Source organism: Pongo abelii, chromosome 17, assembly GCF_028885655.2.
Source record: "Pongo abelii isolate AG06213 chromosome 17, NHGRI_mPonAbe1-v2.0_pri, whole genome shotgun sequence".
In the NCBI taxonomy this organism is placed as follows: Eukaryota; Metazoa; Chordata; class Mammalia; order Primates; family Hominidae; genus Pongo; species Pongo abelii.
Window position 1 is genome coordinate 21,142,188 of NC_072002.2, and position 27,495 is coordinate 21,169,682.

General features: G+C 39.8%; 1 protein-coding gene across 2 annotated transcripts in view; it reads left to right on the plus strand.

The window, feature by feature from the left end:
- The window catches only part of FAM210A (family with sequence similarity 210 member A), a 60,560-nt gene that overhangs the window by 21,599 nt on the left and 11,466 nt on the right, over positions 1-27,495 (plus strand). The window contains exons 2-3 of one of the 2 annotated variants that reach the window (XM_063716762.1): positions 17,141-17,276; positions 22,947-23,447. In XM_063716762.1, coding sequence (XP_063572832.1) covers positions 22,975-23,447 — 473 coding nt within the window. In that variant the 5' untranslated portion in view covers positions 17,141-17,276; positions 22,947-22,974. 2 annotated transcript variants of the gene reach the window in all.

A 27,495-nucleotide genomic window follows, 5' to 3' on the forward strand; every position in this document is an offset into this window, starting at 1 on the left:
TCTTGCCCAGATTAAATGATATGATTCTAAGGTTATTAGAAACCTGTATTCAAGAGTGCTTTTTAGGGTCCTTTCCATCCTTTCATGAATCTCCTAAAAGACACCATATTCTAGGATTTTACATGCTTATGAAGTTTTTAGAAACTGCATTAAGCAATTAACTGGAAATGACTTTAAATAGTTACAGTTAAAGACACAGTTGACAAGGAAATGTGGTTATTTCTGTGGTCTATAACAACATAATAACTGTAATTATGGATAGCATATACACAGACATGTTAATTTTAGAAATCCCATACAATTTTGGAATATATATATTAACATTCACTAAAATATAACTTGAAAGAGTTAAACATAATTTTTTTATTTTGACAGTTCTTCACATGTAACTTAACATGTCAAATAATCCTGTGCTTACCTCTCTTTTGGATGCTTCAGGGGCCCTCTGTAGTATCGCAAAGTTAGAAGTTAGAAAAGACAATTTTGAAGCTGAAATTTGATTTTTGGAAGACTATCAAATATGTTAAAGGTTTAAAACACTACATTATACTTAACCAGTTTGACCATGAGGTGAGATTTTTATAAACCTTATATAACCCTTTGCAATTTTTGTGAAAGAGTAGATCAGTGCTTTAAGAAAACCCTATTGTGCTTTTATTGCAAGGTTTAATTTATGGAATGCTGAATAACACCCCTTTAAGTTTAGTCAATATGTTCACAAACAATTTCTTTTTACAAGATTAGTTTTTATAAACCTTACACAACTTAAACCTTTAGTTTTATGTTATCTAATTAAAAAACCCCTTCAACCTCTAGGCAAAAACTTACACTCCCATGCCTTCTTATAATCTTTTATCAAAAACACATTTCACTTTCCTCACACGCCTTGCATGTAAAACTATTTTTTTAGTAGTTTTAATTACATGTTATTATGGTAACTCTTAGCAGCTTTTACTTTTGGTGCATAAATTTCTTTCATGACTTAAACCATCTATGGCATGCTTGGACTTTGACTTGTCCTAAACACGCCTCTTTTTAAACTACTAGTTATTTTACTTTGGGAAAAGAATTTACCATACAAGATTGGTTCTTATATAAAATCTCTTTTTTAAAAGTCAAAGAAGTGGTTTATGACCTTAAAGCATTTAGGAAACCTAATATCTGACCTGCACAATTTAGACCAAATGGTTTTATTTTACCAATAACCTTCCAAGCTGTTTTTATTTCCCAAAGATCACTAAAGTTATGTGAACTAAAAGATACTACAGTTTTTATTTTTCTTTCAAAATGTTTAAGTGCTTGTTTTTCTTTAAGCCAATTAATTAGAGCTTTTTTACATAAATGCTATACACACAACACATATATAACTACACAGACAGATGGAAAAAAATTAAGTAGTTGTAAGATTTTTTTATTTCATAGTTTCTAAGTTTCTTAATTGGATTACTGGCTTTAGGGTGGAGTCTTTGGAAGAACTGGCTAGGGAAACATGCAGTTTCTAGTGCCTAATAAGCAGACACAGCTGGAAGGCAAAAACAGATCCCCAAAATTAAGGGTCCCATTTTTATGGGTCCCCCAAAAGAGGGAGATACTATTGGAAAAGACAGTGCAGTGCTTTTACTGTGCATTTAATTGTATGGCAACCCAAAACCAATCAGCCCATTTGTAATTAGCCTATCTCCTACAGGAGTCTTATCTTTCAGTGGGGTTGGGGACATCTCCATACTTCCTAGGTTGCCCAGAGCATGCTTCTCTGATCCAAACGTGCAGAGCTCAGTATTTCACCATAGCTGGCACTAGACAGCCCTAAAAGTATATTTCCTACCTAATTATTACATACCAAAGCTCTTTCATAATGTGAAGTAGTTGCTGATACCCCCAAAAGTAAAAAATGTTAGATATTGCAATGCAAAACAGTACAGAGCCTTAGATTTGGAAAGGAATCTATCCTCTTCCAATTCCTGGGATTTCATGAGGAAAACAAGTTTTTCCCAGAATGGGGTCTCTGGTGCCTCCTGTTTTTCCCAAGGGGTCCCATGCTGTTAGAGCTTGAGTATCTGCTTGTAATTAAGCTGACTTTTAACCACAGTGCTCTTTTTTTTAAAAGTCCTTTTAAATTTCCTATTACCCAACTTTAGCCAGGCCAAATGGCTGATATTGTTGGCATTTAAACTTTATCAAAAGTAACCTCACAGGTGCTCTTAGAAAGGAGAATTCCACAGTTCCTGGAGAGGAAGAGAATCAACAAATAGTAACAGTTATGCAGATATCAAACAAGAAAGAACTCATTCCCTAAGCCAGGTATTGGACCCAGGTTGCCACTATGAAAGAGAAAACATTAGCTACTGAGCTACAGCACTGGGCAGCCTCCATTGCCCTTTCCAAAAGGAGTCTAGAGTAGTTAATTTTGAGCTTGCAAAGGGTTTTAACTACTCAGGATGATTTTTAGAGCTACCTATGACATGAACCTTAAAATTCCTGTTCCCTGGAAGGCAGAGACCAAGAGTAAGTGTAGCCATGTGGTCACAGGATCAAGCTCCCAAGGACATAAAACACGATGCAGACCTCGTACAGTTTTTTTTGTTTGTGTGAGGGACCTGCAGCAAAGTTCGTTACTGACCAGCTTGCTGGGCCGTCTTGAGCAGCGGGCTTATGGGGTTTCAAGCCCGTGTTCTATTCTACGTTAGCTGTCTTTATGACAGAATGATACAGGAAGACACATAAAGCAAGCATACCAAATTGGCTACAGCTTGAGACTAGCCTCATAAATCTTTTTTCCCATTACTCAAAACTTTACAGGAGATAAACAGTGATTTTTACCATTCATTCAACCAGTTTGCACAGGGAGAGAGAGGTAGAAGTCTGACTGGTAAGAAAGTCTTACCCTTTTGCTGGCATGCCAGGCTTCTGAGTTCCCTTCCTCTGAGTGGCCCTGTGACCTGGCTGGCTGCACCACAGCCCTGGGGGCCAAGCTGCCACACAAAGCAAAATCATCTTTTTCTGTTTTGTGGAACCACAGGTAAAAGTCTCTTGATTTTGCAAGTTGCCGCCCAACCAGCTGCATGGGGGCACCAAATTATCAAACTGGCAAGGTTCAAATTTGCCCCTGATTGGGCCCTGTCATCTTTAACCCATTTTTTATCCAAGAGAGACTTTACTGATGGGAGGGCCTCTAATCCAGTTCCATCCTTTACTCAAGTGAAATGTACCCCGTAACTTATCCAGAGTCAGCCAATTGGTACTGCAGTCTATTTCTTTTGGATCTGGATAATAACTAAGCTAAAAGGTTAGTAGATTTAATTTCTGAGAGCCCTCATTTTTAAATGCACTTCAATGCATTGTGGTTTATTCAGAACATTCTACTGTAAGTTAGCTTTAGTAAGATTTTGCCATTCTGTAAGACTTTGCTGCTTTCTGTGCCTAATATATAAGCTGGAAGGAACTTAGATTTCCGGAAATTAAGGATCCTATTTTTGCCTAAAATGTTGGCTTTAGTCTCGGGTTCCCTTGATTAACTTAGCCAATGATTTTTTTTTTCCCCTACCTAAACACAGAAGAAAAATGAAACAAAGGGGTAGAACACAAAAATCCTCGCAAATTTTTAAAAGCCAAATTTTACACCCCCTGCAATATTACCATTTACTACCAGTTTCTTTCTGACCCAGTCGGATGTAAGAGGCCTCTAACTGGATCCAAACCAGTTAATTACCACATCTAATCAGATCCTGAACCCACTTTGATTTCTGTTGCGATTTCCAAACCCAGTTTGGACCAGAAATTTGCTCAGAGAAACTCGAGAGCTCAAAACACAAATCTGTAGAGCTCCGAAATCTGAGAGAGAACTTACCGTGATCCCCAGCTGCTCTGAGAGATCAAAGGACACAAGTGGGTCCAGCAGGTACCTTGCTTGTTCATTCAGTGCTCCTGGGGATCATTAGAAGCTCTATTTGGGATCCCACTTCTGACACCATCTGTTAAAAACTTAGGCTGGATTACATTTAAAGGCGTTTAATTGAGCAATGAATGATTTGCAAATCAGGCAGCCCCCAGGCTCAAAGCAGATTCAGAGAGACTCCCATGCAGCCACGTGATGGAAGATGTATAGACAAAAAAAGGGAAATGATATATGGAAATCAGAAGCAAGGTATAGAAACAGCTGGATTGGCTACAGGTTGGCATTTGCCTTATTCGAACACTTAGCAGTCTATGAGTGGTTGAAGAATGGCTGGCCACTGGAATTGGTCAAGACTCAGCTGTTGTACAGGTGCATACTCCTAAGTTTGATTTTCAATCTTGTCTGCCTCTTAAGCTAGGTTACAGTTCGTCCACAAGGACTCAAATATAGAAGTATGGAGTCCTTCTTAGGCCATATTTAGTTTAAGAACTTCAAATCTGCCTTCCCGAGAGGTTTGGAGATGAAGATTTTAAGGATTCTGGACAAGTGATGGGCTAAAGTGTGGGGATTGCTGATTAATCGAGAAGTGAGAGGTAAAGTCTGGTGACAGGGAGATGAAGAAACTACATTCCTTTGCTGAGTTAGTTCCTTGGTGGGGGTCTTCAGACAGTTTGGTGTCAGCTGTTTTGCTGGAATTCAGGATCTGGAAAACACCTTAACCAATTCTTAGGTTAAAAGGTCCGGTGTCGGAGATTCTGTCTATAGGAACAGTGGGGAGCTGGTGGTTCAGCATGCTATGTGACTCTCAGCAGCTACAGGGAAGTGGGCCAGAGTGCACCAGTGCATGCATCCTGGTCAGGGCCTAACTATAACTCTGCCTAAAATCTGGCTTGTAAGTCTTGTTAGTTTCTCCAATGGAAGGTTTATCAAATTAATTGAACCCAAGGTGGGAACTTGAATGTATAGCCTGTTGAGAAGTATGGGTAACAACTTACTACTTGTGATTTGCATCTGAAGTGGGGAGTAGGAGTAGTCTTGTGGGACTGAGCCCTTGATCTGTGGATTCTGACTCTTAACTCAAATAAGACTGTTAGAATTAAATTGAATTACAGGGTACCCAGTTGGTGTCCTCTGGAGTATTGCTTGATGTGTGGAGAAAACTCCTTCACATTTAGTTGTAGAGGTATTCTACATTGAGTGTGAGAGTAGAGAGAGAAAAAGAGTTTTTTTTACCCTTAGCATAGGATTTTGCATGGTCACCCAAATTAAATAATGGCAAAAGTTTAGATGAAGGAAGAACATGAGCTTGGTTTGACCAGGTCATAGATGAGAAGATGAAGAAGAGAGCTAGAACTAATAATTATTGGTAAAGCATAGTAAGTGCTAGACACTTAACCAACTCATTTATCTCATAAATACCATGCGCTAAAAGGGTAACTTAATTTTACTGATAAGGAGAAGGCTAAGAAAATGTTAGCACTCAGGTCTTTCTGATGGCAAAGCCTCCGTTCTTACTGCAACCTGTCAGAAGTGAAAAGGAAAGGATGCAAGGGAACTGTGGATTCTGGGTTTATGTCACCATTACAGATAATAACCATGGCTTAGATCCTCTGAAAAGATACAAAGATATAAATATTTTGTATAAATGAATAGATTTATCTAGTGATTTTGGAAAAATCATTGATTTTTTTTTAAGTGGTGCACTTGACATTTAAGACTGCTCTGGAAATTAATGAATTATTAATGAACTTCCATAGGAATTCACTAGGGGGGCATAATTTAATTTTTTCTGAAAATTAAGAATTTGGCAGTGGCTTCATCCTTAATTCAGCTTGTTTATGTGGTTCAAATGTGGTATTAGAAAGCCCCCAAAGCAGAATAGGCTGAAGGAGATGGATTATATAGTAGAAATTAAATTGGAGCCATCAGTGCCTTAGGGAGTAGGAAAGTAATAACCCAGAAAGTACTGTCAACAAACTTGCACACCTTTTTACTTTCTCTAAGCAGCAAACTGAATTTGATTTAAAACAGCAGCCAAAGTGTGATTAAGAAAGAGATTGAGGCCAGGCGGTTGCTCACGCCTGTAATCCCAGCACTTTGGGAGGCTGAAGTGGGATTGCGTGAGGTCAGGAGTTTGAGACCAGCCTGGGCAACATAGCAAGTCCCTGTTGTTAGTATTTGAAGGGAAGACGAGAGTTAAAGAAAGACACACACACACAGAAAGAGGGCGGCTCTACAGCGACTGCAGGCATTTATGTCCAGCATAAACCTGAGAGGTTGGGGGCCAGTTTAATGCCAGTGCTCACTGCCGCTTACAGGCTGGAGTACTTACAGGTATCGGGGGGAGGGGTCTGGGCAGTATGCGTTGCTGCCCTGGAGGATATTGATAAGATGTTTCTATGGTCTGGTGGTTTGGCCAAGGATGTTCCTTGGGCCCTTTGCCCAGTAAGATATGATAGGGATGTTCCTTCAGTTGGGCCTTTGCCTGACAGGGTATGATAAAAATGTTCCTGTGCCTTGTGGTCAGGTGGCTAGGCAGGGTGTTTCTCATGGCCTGAACCCCTGGGGAATGTTTCACTCTGACTAAGGTCTGCAAAATGGCGGGGGGCTTACAAAAGCAGTTTGGGCTAACCTGTCTCTGCAATAAATAAAAAGAAAGAGGTGGAAAGGAATGAATCTTAGGATATTTGGATATTCTTACTCTGAATTAATTCTTGATTTTAGGATCTTGATCTTAGGATCCTCGGATATTCTCAGGATCCTAGGATATTCAGATATTCTTAATCTGAATTCTTAATTTTTTTTTTTTTTCTTTGAGATGGAGTCTCACTCTGTCACCCAGGCTGGAGTGCAGTGGTGTGATCTCGGCTCACTGCAACCTCCGCCCCCTGGGTTCAAGCAGTTCTTCCGCCTCAGCCTCCTGAGTAGCTGAGATTGCAGCGCCCACCATCACGCGCAGCTAATTTTTGTAGTTTTAGTAAGGACAGGGTTTCACTATGTTGGGCAGGCTGGTAATCCTGACCTCAGGTGATCCACCCGCCTCGGCTTCCCAAAGTGCTGGGATTACAGGCATGAGCCACCATGCCCGGCCAGTGCTTAATTCTTAAGCTGGAATTACAGATGTGAGCCACTGTAGCTGACCAAAAACTGTTTTGGTGTTGTGTGAGAGTATAGAAAGTGTGTTTTCCCAGAATAACCTTTTTAAGCTGGCTTCTTTGACTTGGCAATATGCATTTAAAGTTCCTCTATGTGTTTTCATGGCTTAATAGCACATCACTGAATAATGTTCTGTTTGTATGAAGGTGCCACAATTTGTTTATCCATTCATCTATTGAAGGACATCTTGGCTGCTTCTAAGTTTTGGCAATTATGAATAAAGCTGCTTTAAACATCCATGTGCAGGTTTTTTGGGGCGTAAGTTTTCAGTTCATGTGGGTAAATAGAACTTAACTGTTGGAATTTTTTTGGTTTTTTTTTTTTTGAGACAGAGTCTCACTCTGCCTCCCAGGCTGCAACATCCACCTCCCAGGTTCAAGTGATTCTTGTGCCTCAGCCTCTCCAGTAGCTGGGATTACAGGTGTGTGCCAGCATGCCTGGCCAATTGTTGGATTGTATGGTAAGAGTATGTTTATCTTTTTAAGAACCTGTTAAACTCTCTTCCAAAGTGGCTGCACCATTTTGCATTCCCACCAGCAATAAGTGAGAGTTCCTGTTGCTTCACATCCTCACCAGCATTTGGTAGTGTTAATGTTTTTGGATTTTAGGCATTGTAATAAGTTTGTAGTAGTGTCTTAGTGTTTTTAATTTGCAATTTTCTAATGATGTGGCATTGAACATCTTTTTCTGTGTTTTTTTGTCATCTGTAGATCTTAATGAGGGCTCTGTTCAGATGTTTTTCCCATTTTGTAAATGGGTTGTTTTCTTATTGTTGAGTTTTAAGAGTTCTTTGTATACAGTCACACGTTGCTTAACAGAGGTGTAGTCTGAGAAATGCATAGTTAGGCAATTTTGTCATTGTGAGAACATCATAGGGTATATTTACACAAACCTAGATGGTACAGCCTATTGTTCCTAGGCCACAAACCTGTACAGCACGTTACTGTACTGAATACTGTAAGCAATTGTAACGTGTAAATATTTTTGTGTCTAAACATACCTAAATGGGGAAAAGTTACAGTAAAAATACAGTATAAAAAATGATACACCTATACCAGTGTACTTACCATGAATTGGAGCTTGCAGTATTGGAAGTTGCTCTGGGTCAGTCGGTGAGTGAATATGAAGGCCTAGGACATAACTGTATACTACTATGGACTTTATAAATACCGTACACTTACACTACACTAAGTTTATTTTTAAAAATTTCTTTAGTAACAAATTGACCTTAGCTTACCTTTATTTTTATGCTTATAAGCTTTTGCCTATTAACATTTTTATTTTTATTTTATTTTTTAAACTTTTTGTTACAAATGAAGGCACAAACACACATTACCCTGGGCCTACCCAGGGGCAGGATCATCAGTATCACTGTCTTCTACCTCCACCATCATCACCACAAACACGTGAATATGATATCATTAAGCAATAGGAATTTTTCCGCTCTCTTATCTTATGGCACCATCTTTTATGCTGTCCATCACTGGCTGAAACTGAAGCTGTGTGATACATGACTGTATTGGATAAAAGTCCTTTATCATATAAATGTTTTACAAATATTTTCTGCTTAGTGACTTGTCTTTTCATTTTCCTAGCAGTATGTGTTTCAGAGTTGTAGATGTTTTTTATTTTTAGTGAAGTCCAACTTAACAATTTTTTCTTTCATAGATCCTGCTTTTTGGTGAAGTCTAATAATGTGAGTCTGCTGACAAATGTCAATCCTTGTTCTTCTGCAGTATTTTGTTGGCTATTCTGGGTATTTTGGCTTTCCATGTAAACTTTAATCAAGTTGTTGATACAAGAAACAGTTTGCTAGGATTTTGATTTGGATATTATTGTTGAATCTGTAGATCATACTGATAAAAACTGCTATCTTAACAATAATGAGTCTATCTATGAATGTAGACTATCTCTCCATTTATTTAGACCTTTGATTTCCTTCAGAGTTTTGAGGTTTTCCTTATATAGGTCTCATACATACGTTGTTTATACCACCTATTTTGGGAGAGTGTATTATTATATAAATGGTATTTTTTAACTTCAAATTCTTATGTATCATTGCTAGTATCTATAAAGACAGTTAACTTTTATATATTTGATCTTGTAAAATCACTGTACTTGCGTATTAGTTCCAGGAGTCTTTTTTTTAATATATACTTTAAGTTCTAGGGTACATGTGCACAACGTACCGGTTTGTTATATATGTATACATGTGCCATGTTGGTGTGCTGCACCCATTAACTCATCATTTACATTAGGTATATCTCCTAATGCTATCCTTCCCCCTCCCCCCACCCACCACAGGACCCGGTGTGTGATGTTCCCCTTCCTGTGTCCAAGTGTTCTCATTGTTCAGTTTCCACCTATGAGTGAGAATATGCGGTGTTTGGTTTTCTGTCCTTGCAATAGTTTACTCAGAATGATGGTTTCCAGCTTCATCCATGTCCTTACAAAGGACATTAACTCATCCTTTTTTATGGCTGCATAGTATTCCATGGTGTATATGTGCCACATTTTCTTAATCCAGTCTATCATTGTTGGACATTTGGGTTGGTCCCAAGTCTTTGCTATTGTGAATAGTGCCACAATAAACATACGTGTGCATGTGTCTTTATAGCAGCATGATTTATAATCCTTTGGGTATATGCCCAGTAATGGGATGGCTGGGTCAAATGGTATTTCTGGTCCTAGATCCTTGAGGAATCGCCACGCTGACTTCCACAATGGTTGAACTAGTTTACAGTCCCACCAACAGTGTAAAAGTGTTCCTATCTCTCCACATCCTCTCCAGCATCTGTTGTTTCCTGACTTTTTAATGATCGCCATTCTAACTGGCATGAGATGGTGTCTCATTGTGGTTTTGATTTGCATTTCTCTGATGGCCAGTGATGATGAGCATTGTTTCATGTGTCTGTTGGCTGCATAAATGTCTTCTTTTGAGAAGTGTCTTTTCATATCCTTTGCCCACTTTTTGATGGGGTTGATTTTTTCTTGTAAATTTGTTTAAGTTCTTTGTAGATTCTGGATATTAGCCCTTTGTCAGATGGGTAGATTGTAAACGTTTTCTCCCATTCTGTAGGTTGCCTGTTCACTCTGATGGTAGTTTCTTTTGCTCTGCAGAAGCTCTTTAGTTTAATTAGATCCCATTTGTCAATTTTGGCTTTTGTTGCCATTGCTTTTGGTGTTTTAGTCATGAAGTCCTTGCCCATGCCTCTGGCCTGAATGGCATTGCCTAGGTTTTCTTCTAGGGTTTTTATGGTTTTAGGTCTAACGTTTAAATCTTTAATCCATCTTGAATGAATTTTTGTATAAGGTGTAAGGAAGGGATCCAGTTTCAGCTTTCTACATATGGCTAGCCAGTTCTCCCAGCACCATTTCTTAAATAGGGAATCCTTTCCCCATTTCTAGTTTTTGTCAGGTTTGTCAAAGATCAGGTGGTTGTAAATGTGTGGTATTATTTCCAAGGGCTCTATTCTGTTCCATTGGTCTATATCTCTGTTTTGGTACCAGTACCATGCTGTTTTGGTTACTATAGCCTTGTAGTATAGTTTGAAGTCAGGTAGCAGGATGCCTCCAGCTTTGTTCTTTTGGCTTAGGATTGTCTTGGCAATGCGGGCTCTTTTTTGGTTCCATATGAACTTTAAAGTAGTTTTTTCCAATTCTGTGAAGAAAGTCATTGGTAGCTTGATGGGGATGGCATTGAATCTCTAAATTACCTTGGGCAGTATGGCCATTTTCACAATATTGATTCTTCCTATCCATAAGCATGGAATGTTCTTCCATTTGTTTGTGTCCTCTTTTATTTTGTTGAGCAGTGGTTTGTAGTTCTCCTTGAAGAGGTCCTTCACATCACTTGTAAGTTGGATTCCTAGGCATTTTATTCTCTTTGAAGCAATTTCGAATGGGAGTTCACTCATGATTTGGCATTCTGTTTGTCTGTTATTGGTGTATAGGAATGCTTGTGATTTTTGCATACTGATTTTGTATCCTGCTGAAGTTGCTTATCAGCTTAAGGAGATTTTGGGCTGAGACCATGGGGTTTTCTAAATCTACAATCATGTCATCTGCAAACAGGGAGAATTTGACTTCCTCTTTTCCTAATTGAATACCCTTTTTTTATTTCTCTTGCCTGACTGCCCTGGCCAGAACTTCCAACACTATGTTGAATAGGAGTGGTGAAAGAGGGCATCCCTGTCTTGTGCCAGTTTTCAAAGGGAATGCTTCCAGTTTTTGCTCATTCAGTATGATATTGGCTGTGGGTTTGTCGTAAATAGCTCTTATTATTTTGAGAAACAGCCCATCAATATCTAGTTCATTGAGAGTTTTTAGCATGAAGGGCTGTTGAATTTTGTCGAAGGCCTTTTCCTGCACCTATTGAGATAATCATGTGGTTTCTGTCTTTGGTTCTGTTTATATGATGGATTATGTTTATTGATTTGCGTATGTTGAACCAGCCTTGCATCCCAGGGATGAAGCCAACTTGATTGTGGTGGATAAGCTTTTTGATGTGCTGCTGGATTCAGTTTGCCAGTATTTTATTGAGGATTTTTCCATCGATGTTCATCAGGGATATCGGTCTAAAATTCTCTTTTTTTGTTATGTCTCTGGCAGGCTTTGGTATCAGGATGATGTTGGCCTCATAAAATGAATTAGGAAGGATTCCCTCTTTTTCTATAGATTGGAATAGTTTCGGAAGGAATGGTACCAGTTCCTCTTTGTACCTCTGGTAGAATTCGGCTGTGAATCCATCTGGTCCTGGACTTTTTTTGGTTGGTGGGCTATTGTTGCCTCAATTTCAGAGCCTGTTATTGGTCTATTCAGGGATTCAGTGTCTTCCTGGTTTAGTCTTGGGAGGGTGTATGTGTCCAGGAATGTATCCCTTTCTTCTAGATTTTCTAGTTTATTTGTGTAGAGGTGTTTATAGTATTCTCTGATGATAGTTTGTATTTCTGTGGGATCAGTGGTGATATCCCCTTTATCATGTTTTATTGCGTCTATTTGATTCTTCTCTCTTTTCTTCTTTATTAGTCTTGCTAGCAGTCTATCAATTTTGTTGATCTTTCCAAAAAACCACCTCCTGGATTCATTGATTTTTTGAAGGGTTTTAATTGTGATGTTATTGTAATTTAATTTTATTTTAATTGTGATGTTAGGTTGTCAATTTTAGATCTTTCCTGCTTTCTCTTGTGGGCATTTAGTGTATAAATTTCCCTCTACACACTGATTTAAATGTGTCCCAGAGATTCTGGTATTTTGTGTCTTTGTTCTCATTGGTTTCAAAGAACATCTTTATTTCTGCCTTCGTTTAGTTATGTACCCAGTAGTCATTCAGGAGCAAGTTGTCCATGTAGTTGAGTGGTTTTGAGTGAGTTTCTTAATCCTGAGTTCTAGTTTGATTGCAATGTGGTCTGAGAGACAGTTTGTTATGATTTCTGTTCTTTTACATTTGCTGAGGAGTGCTTTACTTCCAACTATGTGGTCAGTTTTGGAATAAGTGTGATGTGGTGCTGAGAAGAATGTATATTCTCTTGATTTGGGGTGGAGAGTTCTGTAGATGTCTATTAGGTCCACTGTGTGCAGAGCTGAGTTCAAGTCCTGGATATCCTTGTTAATTTTCTGTCTCGTTGATCTGTCTAATGTTGACAGTGGGGTGTTAAAATCTCCCATTATTATTGTGTAGGAGTCTAAGTCTCTTTGTAGGTCTCTAAGGACTTGCTTTATGAATCTGGGTGCTCCTGTATTGGGTGCATATATATTTAGGATAGTTAGCTCTTCTTGTTGAATTGATCCCTTTACCATTATGTAATGGCCTTCTTTGTCTGTTTTGATCTTTGTTGGTTTAAAGTCAATCAGAGACTAGCATTGCAATCCCTGCTTTTTTTTGTTTTCAATTTGCTTGGTATATCTTCCTCCATCCCTTTATTTTCAGTCTATGTGTGTCTCTGCATGTGAGATGGGTCTCCTGAATACAGCACACTGATGGATCTTGACTCTTTATCCAATTTGCCAGTCTGTGTCTTTTAATTGGGGCATTTAGCCCATTTACATTTAAGGTTAATATTGTTATGTGTGAATTTGATCCTGTCATTATGATGTTAACTGGTTATTTTGCTCATTAGTTGATGCTGTTTCCTCATAGCATTGATGGTCTTTACAATTTGGCATGTTTTTGCAGTAGCTGGTACCAGTTGTTCCTTTCCGTGTTTAGTGCCTCCTTCAGGAGCTCTTGTAAGGCAGGCCTGGTGGTGACAAAATCTCTCAGCATTTGTTTGTCTGTAAAGGATTTTATTTCTCCTTCACTTATGAAGCTTAGTTTGGCTGGATATGAAATTATGGTTTGAAAATCCTTTTAAGAATGTTGAATATTGACCCCCATTCTCTTCTGGCTTGTAGAGTTTCTGCCAAGAGATCAGCTCTTAGTCTGATGGGCTTCCCTTTGTGGGTAACCCGACCTTTCTCTCTGGCTGCCCTTAACATTTTTTCCTTCATTTCAACTTTAGTGAATCTGACAATTATGTGTCTTGGAGTTGCTCTTCTTGTGGAGTATCTTTGTGGCATTCTCTGTATTTCCTGAATTTGAATGTTGGCCTGCCTTGCTAGGTTGGGGAAGTTCTCGACAATATCCTGAAGAATGTTTTCCCACTTGGTTTCATTCTCCCCATCACTTTCAGGTACACCAATCAGACTTAGATTTGGTCTTTTCACATAGTTCCATATTTCTTGGAGGATTTCTTCATTTCTTTTTATTCTTTTTTCTCTAAACTTCTCTTCTTGCTTCATTTCATTCATTTGATCTTCAATCACTGATACCCTTTCTTCCACTTGATCAAATTGGCTACTGAAGCTTGTGCATGTGTCACGTAGTTCTCGTGCTATGGTTTTCAGCGCCATCAGGTCATTTAAGGACTTCTCTACACTGTTTATTCTAGTTAGCCATTTGTCTAATCTTTTTTCAAGGTTTTTAGCTTCTTTGCGATGGGTTCGAACATCCCCCTTTAGCTTGGAGAAGTTTGTGATTACCAATCATCTGAAGCCTTCTTCTCTCAACTTGTCAAAGTCATTCTCCGTCCAGCTTTGTCCTGTTGCTGGTGAGGAGCTGTGTTCCTTTGGAGGAGAAGAGGTGCTCTGATTAGTATTTTCAGCTTTTCTGCTCTGGTTTCTCCCCTTCTTTGTTGTTTTATCTACCTTTGGTCTTGATGATGGTGATGTACAGATGGGGTTTTGGTGTGGATGTCCTTTCTGTTTGTTAGTTTTCCTTCCAACAGTCAGAACCCTCAGCTGCAGGTCTGTTGGAGTTTGCTGGAGGTCCACTCCAGACCCTATTTGCCTGGGTATCTACCCACAGAGGCTGCAGAACAGCAAATATTGCAGAATGGCAGATGTTGCTGCCTGATCCTCCCTCTGGAAGCTTTGTCTCAGAGGGGCACCCATCTGTATGAGGTGTCAGTCAGCCCCTACTGGGAGGTGTCTCCCAGTTAGGCTACTCGGGGATCAGGGACCCACTTGAGAAGGCAGACTGTCTGTTCTCAGATCTCAGACTCCGTGCTGGGAGAACCACTACTCTCTTCAAAGCTGTCAGACAGGGACGTTTAAGTCTGCAGAAGTTTCTGCTGCCTTTTGTTCGGCTATGCCCTGACTGCAGAGGTGGCGTCTGCAGAGGCAGTCAGGCCTCCTTGAGCTGCGATGGGCTGCACCCAGTTCGAGCTTGCCTGCTGCTTTGTTTACCTACTCAAGCCTCAGCAATGGCGGATGCCCCTCCCCCAGCCTCGCTGCCACCTTGCAGTTTGATCTCAGACTGCTGTGCTAGCAGTGAGCAAGGCTCCATGGGGGTGCAACCCTCTGAGACAGGCACGGGATATAATCTGGTTTGCTGTTTGCTAAGGCCGTTGGAAAAGCGCAGTATTAGGGTGGGAGAGTCCTGATTTTCCAGGTACTGTCTGTCACGGCTTCCCTTTGCTAGAAAGGGAATTCCCTGACCCCTTGCGCTTCCCAGGTGAGGCGATGCCCTCCCCTGCTCCATGGGCTGCACCCACTGTCTGACAAGCCCCAGTGAGATGAACCCGGTACCTCAGTTGGAAATGCAGAAATCACCCGTCTTCTGCATCACTCATGCTGGGAGCTGCAGACTGGAGCTCTTCCTATTCGGCCATCTTGGAACCACAACCAATTAATTACTTCTAGGAGTCTTTTAATAGATTCTTTTGGATAGTCTACAAAGACAGTCATACCATATGCAATAAAAAGTTTTACATCTTCTTTTCCAATTGGTATACTTTTTAAATTTTTTTTCTTGCCTTGTTGCACTAGCTGGGACTTGCAGTATGATGTTGAATCACGGTGGCAGTAGAGGTTGTCTGCCATCTTTGCCTTGTTCCCAGCCACGGGGGCAAGTGTCCAGCCTCCCACCATTAAGTATGGATGAGTTTAGCAATAGGTTTGTTGTACATGTTCTTTATCAGGTTGAAGAAGTTCCTCTCCAAGTTTGCTGAGAAATTTGTTTTTAATCATGAATAGGTGTTGGGAATAGATGTTAGATTTTGTCAGGCTTTTGCTGCCCCACCAATTCATATGATCATATGATTTCTTTAGCCTGTTGATATGGTGGGTTACATTGATTGTGATAACCAAAATGAGTGACTGAGGTAGGTGTCACAGTCAGTGGAGGCTTATTGGGCCATCTCGAAGGTGTGCCCGGGAAAAACACAAGTTACAGACACATCTGTGGCTGATATTTTGGTTCTCAGGAGGTTTAGTCACAGGAATACTTGCATATTTGTGAGGTTTTAGTTAGTGCCCGGTAAATGTACGTTTTACACAAGATAAGGTGAACCTTTGAAGGAAAAGGGAACAGAGGAAGCAGATGCCTCAGGGAGGGATGAAGGAAGTGATGCAGGATATTTTCTTGACCGCTTCACAGGACTTGCGCCAGGGGTGCCCTGTTTACTCAGCCTGCCCCACTCAACCCCTCACAGGAGGGAGCATGTGAGCAAATGAGCATGGGAACTGGCCAGCCACTTTGGTGCCAACAGGAGCAAACTCTGCTCACTCAGGTCTGCTGTGCTCCATCCATCACAGGAGAAAGCACACAGGCAAGTGAGTGCAGGAACCAGCTGCTTTAGCACCAGCTGGAGTGAACTCCGTGCAGGCCTTGTGGCAGCATCTAGGTGGGGGTGCCTGCAACCCCAAGGCCCCAGAGGCCGTGATACAGTGCTGCCTTAGCTCCACCATCTACAGACAGCAGCATTATCCGCTCAGTGGACCCTTTGGCTCGTCACGTGGGGTGGCTGCTCTCCGCCAGTGAGGGCAAAGAGCCAGAGTGACAACCTTTTTGGGCACCCACACTTGGCACCTCCTGAATTCTTGTCCAGTGCCCAAGAGGAATGAGGTCATGCAGACGATTGAAGGATGATGAATATGGAGAATTTTATTGAGTGATGAAAGCCGCTTTCAGCGGGGAGAGGAACTGGAAAGGGGCTGAGAAGGGCAGGTCGCTCTCCCCTGAAATTAAGTTGCCTCTCTGCCTCATCCAGCCATCGTCTCTGAAGTCAAGGTGCCTCTCTTGATGTCCAGCTGTTTTTTCCTGACGCCCAGCCACTTCTCCCCTCTGTCAGCTGAGTCTGGGGTCTTTGTAGGCACAGGATGGGGCCGAGCTGTAGGTAGTTTTGGAAAAGACAACATTCGATTGGTAAAAAGACATTCAGAAAGAACAAATTGGGAGAGAGCGGGCACACACGTTTGGAAGTTCTCACTTTGGACTGTGGGTTTCAGGCTTCCTGCTCAAAGGTGGGGTTTTGCCAGGGACCTGTCCCTGTCTGCCTAGAATTTCTCTGCCTCCTGTCCCTATCATTGTGTCAGAATAATTAATCTCATCTTGTCTTTGTTCTGTACACGGGAAGATAAGCTAGTAATGGACATTATCAGTGTGGAGTCTTGGAGAGCCGGTTTCTGTTTATCTCCTAGGGAAGAAAGCCTAATGGAGGTTAGTGAGATGGGGTATATTGAAGGGTGTGTTACTGGTGGAAGGTATCCAAAAGTTACCAGTGACCAATTCATATGGGTCTGCAGCAATCTCATTTCTTGTCTCCTCAGAAGAAAGAATTTGACTGATGGGCATAAGGAAGAAAAAGAGCCCGAGGCAAGTTTCAGAGAAGTAGTGGAAGATTTTTCAAAAAAGCTTTAGAACAAGAAAGTATGCTTGGGAAAGACCCAAGCGGGCATGTGAAGGGTAAGTGCAGTGTTTAACCGTGATCCTAGGACTTTATAGGCTGACCCGCTTCCAGTGTCTTGCACACTTTTCCCATGATTCTCCTTAGGGTGGGCTACCTGCATGTACAGTGCCCTCCTTACACTTGGGAAGTGAGCATGAGCAGTGTGTTTAGGAAGTTGTATGCACGTCCATCTGAGGCTTTCTTCCCTTTTCCTGTGGAGTGCCCCTAGAAGGTCTTACTCTGCCATTTTGTCTCTTAATGCATGTGTCCGGCTCACTCGTCCAATACCTGAGATTTTATTGGAAGCCCTTTTTGCTTCTCCCTGGTGCCTTCATTCAATTAACACTTTAGTGTAACAGGTGTGGGCCATCAGGAAATGGCCTCTCTCTGGCCCCTGCTGCCAATTTATCACTTTTAGAAAGGTAGTGTGATAATTGCTGAACCATCACCGGACATCTCTAGTGGGTGGGAAAGAGCCCTCTCCTCCCCCCCCCATACCTGTCTAACTACTTGTAACAGGCGTGTGACCTGAACTCAGCTTCCAAGGTTTCACCAGGGTCCCCTTGGCCAAGAGAGGTCCATTCAGTCAGTTGGGAGATTACTATTTCATTTTTATTCTCAGCTGATTCTTAAATATACCTTTAAATTGATTCTTAGATATACCTTTGCATATCTGGATTAAATCCTACTGGGTCTGGGTGTATGATAGTTTTTAGACATTGTTGGATTTGACTTGCTAATATTTTGTTGAGGATTTTTACTTTCTATGTTTATAAGAAGTATTAGTCTGTAGTTTTCCTTTCTTGGATTATATGTAGCTGGTTTTGGTATTAGGGCCACTTTTGGCCTCATGGAATGAGTTAGTAAGTCTTCTCTGCCTCTGTTTTCTGAATTGTATTATTTTTTCCTTAAATGTTTGGTAGAATTCACTAGTCAATCTGAGCCTGGGTTCTTTTTTTGTTTGTTTGTTTTTGGAAAGGATATTAATTTTTTATTCCATTTTTTTAATGAATAATGAATATAGGGTTATTAAAGTCTTTTATTTCTCCTTGTGTGGGTTTTGGCAGTTTGTATTTTTGAGGACTTGGTCCATTTCATCTAAGTTATCAAATTTGTGGGTGTCAACCTGAAACAAGCTGAAGCAAAATTATTGTAAGTAAAGAGTTTATTTGGGCAAAGCCTGAGGATTGCAACCCAGGAGCATAGACTCAAGTTGCCCTGAATATACACACTTACTAGCAGCAGTTATAAGTAAGTGGATTTTTAAAGGCAAAATTGTGGAGGACAGGGAATGAACTAATAAAGAGTTGTTTGTCAGGAATTCTCACTGGTTTACAGACGTAGCATTCAGTTATTGGCTATATGTTGTTAAGCTATAGATTGTGAATTATAGCATTATTAGGTTAATTCATAGTTACTTATGGCAATAACAAGCAGTTTCAAGAGGTGAATACACAGCTCAGAGGAGGTGGGTTGGTGAGGGGAGGTAGGGCGTGATTTCGGTCTCATTTTAATGTCTCTTTGGGCCTGATAGTTAAAAAGACTTGCATTCCTCAGATAAGATCTTTTCTCACAGGCATAGAGTTAAAGTTATTCATAGTATTCCTTTATTGCTTTTTTAATATCCGTGGGATCAGTTGTTATGACTCCTCTTTTATTTCTAATATTGCTCATTTGTTTTCTCTCTTAGTTTATCTTGGCTAGAGATTTATGAATTTTATTCATTTTTTCCCCAAAGAACTAGGTTTTGGTTTTGTTGATATTTTTTGATTTCTTTTCCTCATGTTCGTTGCTTTCTGCTCTGATTTTTATTGTTTCTTTCTGCTTGCTCCTCTTTTCTAGTTTCTTAAGGAGGTAACTTAGCTTATTGAGTTTAGATCTTACTTCTTTTCTAATATGTGCATTCCTCCTGTAAGCTGATGATGAAAGAGTCAAACTCTGTGAAATGTTTAAGGAGGTTTATTTTGAACCAAATGAGTGACCAAGGTCTGAGGCAGTCTCAAGAAGTTCTGAGAACAAGTGCCTAAGGTGGTTTGGTTACAGCTTGGCTTTAAACGTTTTAGGGAGGCATAAGACATCAGTCAGTATATGTAGGGTATACACAGACATTGGTTCCACCTAGAAAAGCAGGACAATTCAAAGTGGGGGCATATGGGTCATAACTGGATTAAAAGATTTTCTGATTGGCAATTGGTTGGAAGAGTTATTATCTAAAGACCTGGAATCAATAGAAAAGAGTGTCTGAATTAAGATAAGGGGTTGTGGATACCAAGGTTCTTAATACATAGATGAAGTCTCAAAGGTGGCCACCCTTAGAGACAATAGATGGCAAATGTTTCCTATTCGGACCTTTAAAAGGTGCTAGACTCTCAGTTAACCGCTTCAGGATTGAGAGGACCTGGAAGCAGGGATCTGATTATGTTAATAGAGTCTTTACAAATACAGTTTTTCTCCACCAAAAAAAAAAAAAAAAATGGCTTTGCAGGGTCATTTCAAAATATGGCAAAGAAACATGTTTTGGGGTAAAATATTTTGATTTCGTTCTCTATCTGTCATGTGATGTTATGCCAGAGTGAAGTTGAAAAGTAGCCATTTATATAGGGTTAAATAAAACCCCTCTGATGGAATTTCATGGTTTGCAGGGTGTGACTCCCCAGACCCCTTAGATAGGAATTTGGGCAAGAGGAAAAAGGTCAAAGTTTAGTCCTCAAAGCACTGCTTTGCTGTATCCCACAGATTTTGTTAAGTTGTATTTTTGTTTTCAATTACTTCAAAATATTTTTAAATTTCTTTTTAGAAGTTTGAAGATTTTTTTTTTAGAAGTATGTTGTTTAAATTCCACATAATTGGCGGTGGGGGGAGTTCCCAGCTATCTTTATGTTAATGGTTTCTAGTATCTCTTGTAGTTTGAGAACATAACTTTGCATGATTTTCATTTTTTAGAATTTGTTACAGTATATTTAATGGCCCAGCATGGGGTCTGCTTGTTGAATGTTCCATGTGAACTTGAGTGGAATGTGTATTCTGCTGTTGTTGAATGGAGTATTCTATAAATGTCAATTAGATCAAACTGATTAACATTGTTGTTTAGTTTAACTCTATCCTTACAGACACTCTGCCTGCTGGGTTTATCAAGGTTGTTGACCAGAGTATTGATGTCTCTAAGAGTGGATTTCTTTCCTCCTTTCTGTTCTGTCAGTTTTCACCTCATTTATTTTGATTCTCTCTTGTTAGGTATATACATGTTTAGGATTGTTATATCTTCTTTTCATTCTTGTTATTATACAATGCCCCTCTTTAACTCTTACAATCAAAGAATGTTTGCAGTCTGCTTTGTCTGAAATTAATCTCCAGTATCACTTTTTTTTTTTCTTTTTTTTTGAGACAAGTCTCACTCTGTTGCCCAGGCTGGAGTGCAGTGGCACGACCTCGGCTCACTGCAACCTCTGCCTCTGGGGTTCAAATGATTCTCCTGCCTCAGCCTCCCAAATAGCTGGGATTACAGGCGTGCACCACCATGCCCAGCTAATTTTTTTTTGTATTTTTAGGAGAGATGGGGTTTCACCATGTTGGCCAGACTGGTCTCGAACTCCTCACCAGGTGATGTGCCTGCCTCGGCATCCCAAAGTACTGAGATTACAGGCATGAGCCACCGCTCCCAGCCCAGTATCACTTTTTAAAAGACTTCTTGGGAGCCTGTTTATTTTGCAAGATTTGCAGTTTCCATTATCAACTCATTTGTACTGTTGTTGGATTATCTGTGAGAGTCTGTTAGGAGCTGATGTTAATTATTCATTCGGGAGGGATGAGTCAGGGGATTCATTTTTATAGGTGGATAATTACTAATGAATGTTTTTATATGATGACAGTTTTTGTTTTGCCAGTCAACTTTGTACACCAGATAAAGAATATTCGTGTAACATGGAGTATCTATATTTATTGGAGTGCTCACTTATAGGGGTGCTAATTCAGATCTCACTGTCTGTTATTTAGGGTATAGTTAAATTGTCTGTTCTCAACATGTTAGTAGTAAGGTAGAGCTGGCGTTGGGAGTGGGAAGGCATGTGTGGTACCACGTGATGTTGAAGGAAGGGGACTGATTGACTATATGGTAATGGCTACTATAATTACATTTACCACTGGGAAAACCTTTGTCTAGAGAGGCTAAGTAATTATCTGGAAGTCTCTATAATTCTTTTTTTAAAAAAAAAAAAAAGGCTTGCAATCTTGCTGTATTGTCCAGGCTGGAGCAGAGTAGCTGTTCACAAATGCACTACAGCCTCAAATACCTGGGCTCAAGTGTCCTCCCATCTCAGCCTCCCGAGTAGCTGGAACCACAAGCTGAAACCACTGTGTCTCACTGTCTTGTAAATCTTTGTTCTATGCAGATGCCAGATCAAATAGTGAGACATCACTGTACACTTTTTTTTCTCTCCACCATTGATACTGGGGTGGGGAAGAAAATAAATACCAGGCAATTCTTCTCGCCATTCAATAACATAAGTGATTTATAACTTGATAACTTAGTCCGAAGGCATTATAGTGTAAATAATACTAATATCAACAATTCATCAGATCTTAACATTTGTAATCATAAATAACATTTATGATGCTCATTAGCTTACAAAAGTGTCTTTACATCAGAAATTTTGTGTAATTCCCGGTAACAATCCTGTAAAGTAATCTTCATTTTAGTAGTTGACCTGGGCTTGGAGTCTGAAAGGGAATTATGTGGAATTATATCCCCAAAGCATCAGAACCCAGATCTTATTTTTTCCCCCACTATACTACACTGCTTCTATAGAACAAGAGGCCTCAAAACATTATTCCCCATGGTGTCAGCTGGACTAGTTTACCATATCATATTTAAATGGTGTGTTTTATGAGATTTTTATTATTTTATTTTATTTTATTTTATTTTTGAAACAGAGTCTTGCTCTGTCCCCCAGGCTAGAGTACAGTGGCATGATCTCAACTCACTGCAATCTCCACCTCCTGGGTTCAAGCAATTCTCATGCCTCAGCCTCCCGAGTAGCTGGAATTAACAGGCACGTGCCACCGTACCCAGCTAATTTTTGTATTTTTAGTAGAGACAGGGTTTTGCCATGTTGGCCAGGCTGGTCTCGAACTCCTTACCTCAAGCGATCTGCCTGCCTCGGACTCCCAAAGTGCTGGGATTACAGGCGTGAGCCACCTCACCTGGCTTACTTTATTTTATTTTTCTGAGACAGAGTCTTGCTGTGTCACCCAGGTTGGAGGGCAGTGGCGTGATCTCAGATCACTGCACCCTCCGCTTCCCGGGTTTAAGTGATTCTTCTGCCTCGGCCTCCTGAGTAGCTGGAATTACAGGTGCCCACCATCACACCTGGCTAATTTTTGTATTTTTAGTGGAGATGGGGTTTTACCATGTTGGCCAGGCTGGTCTCGGAACTCCTGATCTCGGGTGATTCACCCGCCTTGGCCTCCTGAAGTGCTGGGGTTACAGGTATGAGTAACCACACCTGGCCTTTATAAGATTTTAAAATTACACTGTGCTTTAAACTCTATACCTTAACATCAGTTTTTGTGGATTATGTAGCAATGTCTGTCTTTTTACTTGCTAATGGTTAATGATTGATTTTCAAATGAATTGATTTAAAATGGAAACCTAAGTATTACCTAATTTTTTTGAAAAATTGTCTTTGTAGAAGCTGAAACCTATCAACACTCTTCAAAATGCAATGGAATGTACCACGGACTGTATCTCGACTGGCACGCAGGACATGCTTGGAACCACATAATGCTGGTCTCTTTGGACGCTGTCAAAATGTAAAGGGACCTTTACTTTTATACAATGCTGAATCCAAAGTGGTTTTGGTACAAGGCTCTCAAAAACAATGGTTGCATTTATCTGCTGCCCAGTGTGTTGCAAAGGAAAGGAGGCCATTGGATGCTCATCCACCCCAACCAGGAGTCCTTCGCCATAAGCAAGGGAAGCAACATGTTTCATTCAGGAGGGTTTTTTCATCCAATGCCACAGCTCAGGGAACTCCGGAAAAAAAGGAAGAGCCTGATCCTTTGCAAGACAAATCTATTAGTCTTTATCAACGATTCAAGAAGACATTTAGACAGTATGGAAAAGTTCTGATTCCAGTGCATCTAATAACTTCCGGTGTTTGGTTTGGAACATTTTATTATGCAGCCTTGAAGTAAGTTTTTGCTTAGTTGAATGTCTTTCCCTGTCTTACCAGAATATTAATCTTTTTAATTGTACTAATGATAGCTTTAGATTTTTAAATGCTTTAATGTTTTTCATCAATAGAGGATAACTGTTTTTCATAGCTTTTTCACATTTTAATAATAATAGCTAACATTTGCTTACTGTTTGGAGCAAGCATCTGGTGCAGTTTTTAACTGTTTCATCTTATTTAATCCTTCCAGCAACCATATAAAGCAAGTTACACAGTTACACCAATTTTATGAATGAGAAAACAAATTAGGCAAGGAGAAGTAAAAATAGTTCAGCTTTTCCCAAAATAACTCAGCTGCTAAGAAGTGGTGCCTGGACTAAAAACCCAATTAGGTGCGTCTGATCTCAAAGCACACTCTCTCCTACATGCAGATCTCATCCTGGCATTCAGGAAAACACAGACATAAAATAATCAAATTTCAGAAATTTGGCAGCACCATGACTCCATAATTATATATTTCTTAGAATGTTCATAAATGTGAAAAGATATCTATTTTGCCATATGTATGGTTTTGGTGGGAAATTCGCAAGATTTTGCCAAAGTCCGGCTAATTTGTTTGCATTGATATTACCCAAGTCCAGTAAGTGTCAAGGAAAGGTCTTTTGTTCTGATCAGAAATTGTATGTTTTGAAACATACAATTTAAAGTGCATCTCTCTTGTTAATACTGTGCCTTCCCCTTAAGGTAAGTTATTTGCTTCACACTGCTTTAGGCGCAGGAGGACCAGTGATTTCCCATTTCTGCCACTAGTCGGCCGAGTGCCCATTCCTCGGTGTCCAGGCCTGGTGTGCATGAAGGACTTAGACACTTCAGTAAACTCTCCTAATGGGTTGAGAATTATTTTATACTTTCCAGACTTGAGTGGTTTTCAGTGTTTGATTATATTTAATGGCATGATATCAAGACATTAACAAAATATGGTTAGTGTTGTACATAAAGCTCACTCCTTAGAAGCAGCCTATTGCAGACTAAGCTATAAGTAGCTCTTCCAGGATGATGGAATAGAAACTACCTGTTTTTGGGAACACAGGACCACATAGGTTTCTTGACAAAATTTCTGAAAGGATTTTTTTTCACCTTGTGTAATTGATGCTGTTCTGTTTCACTTTGTATCTTTACATTATGTTCCTGTTATTTAATTATATCCTTCTTCATTGCATATCATTTTCTTTAAGAATTGTATCTTTCCTTGCAGAAGATTCTTTAGGTGTATATTTTATGGAATTGTTTCTTGGTTTATTAATGACATTTTTAGACATGTTTATTATTTATAGAAGTCTTCAAAACTGCCCTTGGTTTTTTGACAGAAAATAAAGTTACCATTTTGATCAAAAGTTATTGTAGGCATTCAGTCCTGCTATGTAATGAATGGATTTCTACATATTAAATTTTCTTTTTTGAGTCATGGAGTATTTTTGTGATTCAGTCTGTGAAAGATGACATGAAAAATACATATGTGTTTCTTTTGCCCTTGTCAGGTTGCCCATGTGTGATAAGGCAAGGTATTCAGCCTCCTGGCTGGCCTTAGAGAGAGAAATTCAAGCTTTTAATTAATTGAATATGAGATTCTCATTTAGGCTATTAAGAATAATATTTTTGTTCCTTTTACTTTTCCTTATTCTCTGGTAAAAGTTCTATAACTGAAAAAGTAGCCCCAGAATAATCTAGTGATCTTAATAATGCTTAAGATTTCTTCAGTGCTGTGTGGCATCTAAAGCAGTTGTGGGTGATACTCTGTCATCCCCTGTAAAATGCAACTTTTTTAGTTTTATTTTCCTCCCTCTTTTTTTGCAGAATGCTTATATGGAAACATAGTGATTCAACTGTCTACTTTAAAATAATACCCTTCCCCATTACACCTTGCTTTGGGGCTATTTGTTAGCATAGGAATCGAGTTGCCAGACCACCACTACTGCCCCACCATGGCCACTGGGTCAATTCTGTCATAGCATCACATAGAGAATTTATAATGGGCAGGATGGGTTGCTTTCCAGAACAGTCCTCCTTGAGGTTTTTATTAGATCCTTCAAAATTTGAAAGTCGATTTATTCTAAATGAAGATCTTAATCACAAGTAATGCTTAAAAAAATCAAACTCATGAATGAAAGAAAAAGGAATTTGAATATTTTCACTGTAGGATGATTGTATTTAAAAATTGAAGTTGATTATACTAAATACAGATTGTCAGTTCACCTGACAAGAGGCTAGTTATGTTTTAGTGTTGTTCGTTTGTTTGTTTTAGCTTGAAAAAGTTCTGTGTTATTTGCTTGTTGCCCACTTACTATTAAAAGAAAGGGAGAAAAATAGCTTGTAGCTAGAAAGATGGGCATTTGACATCATGCCTCATTACTGACCAGTGTTTGTCTTGGTTACTCTGGCAGCTCGCGTTACTGCCTTTCTAGGCACCATAGAGCAAAATGTCATTCTATATTTAGTTAACAGAGTGATGAAGTTCTCAGGTTTTTGAAATACTTTCTTTCAGGGAGTTCTAAATTGTGCATGCTAATAGATTTTATTTTAAACCGAGCTTTGTTGCCGCTCCTATCTGGCAAAGCCTTGCAGAGATCTGATGTCTTATGTCCAGAAGTGCTTTAGTTTGATCAAATGTGGCTCAGCAATGATGATGTGGTCCCTGCATTTAGATGCCTTGTGTTTGAGACCTCAAGTTCCTAAAGTTACAGATCCACTGTGAGGCAAAACCCTGATTGATTTCTACTGCACTTTATCCAGACGGTAAATGTACTTTTGTCCTTGTATGTTTCTTCATCTGTGGAAACAGTTGTAAAGCTGGCAATTTGAGAAGCACAGATTTCCTGACTGGCTGCGGGCACTTCAGAGTAGAAAGTGACAAACAGTAGATGTTTCTGTTTGAATCAGACCCTCATTAATACTTCGCATTCAGTAATTCCAGAGGAAATGAAAGTTATTTTTAAGAAAAGTCATCAACAGTTTAAAAATAAGTGGGGCCGGGCGCAGTGGCTCATGCCTGTAATCCCAGCCCTTTGGGAGGCTGAGGCAGGCGGATCACCTGAGGTCAGGAGTTCGAGACCAGCCCAACCAACATGGAGAAACCCCATCTCTACTAAAAATACAAAAATTAGCCAGGCATGGTGGTGCATTACACTACAGAATTACAGAGCCTGTAATCCCAGCTACTTGGGAGGCTGAGGCAGGAGAATCGCTTGAACCCAGGAGGCAGAGGTTGCCGTGAGCCGAGATCTCGCCATTGCACTCCAGCCTGGAGAGAAACTCCATCTAAGAAAAAAAAAAAAAATTGGAGCTAGATGCTTGCTTCTTTATCTGACAAAGGATGCAGGCCAGTGACAATACAGCTTGTGCTTGGAGTCTCGGTCCATTGTTTGTATGATCTTTTATTTTTAAATTTTTTATAGAGACAAGTCTTGACACCACACCTGGCCTAAACCTTATCTTAATGAGATTTAGTTGTTATCTAGAAAGAGATTTGAAAAAGAATTGAAACTGAAGATAGAAGAAAGAATGAAGATAGAAGAAATGAGATTGGACTCATAGTTTATTTTTTAATTCATCTCTTTAAACTTTCCTTAAGTTGTTCTGGTTTCCTCTGACTTCTGATGATAAGTAATTTTAATAGTCCTTTCTTGAGGATGATCAGCCATATCTACCGAGGGTGCTCCCTGACTGCTTAGTATTATGGTGAAGTCACAGAGTGGGACATCTTTTCCCTAATTAATATTAAAAATAAATTAAGAGTTTACCACTACCATAATCATAATAGATCTAGGCAATGCTCTTTCTTAATGACATAGGGAAAGCTGCTTTTACGGTGGAGGTTACCGACCCTGCCTTCAGCAAGAGGCAAACTCAGTAATACTAATAAGGGAGGAGACCACTCCTGGAATTGTCTTATGCCCAATTTCTGCCTCCAAAGAAAGAAGTTAAAACTAAAAGGCAGAAATGAAATCCACAAGCAGACAGCCTGGCGCCACACCCTGGGCCTGGTAGTTAAAGATCGAACCTAATCTGT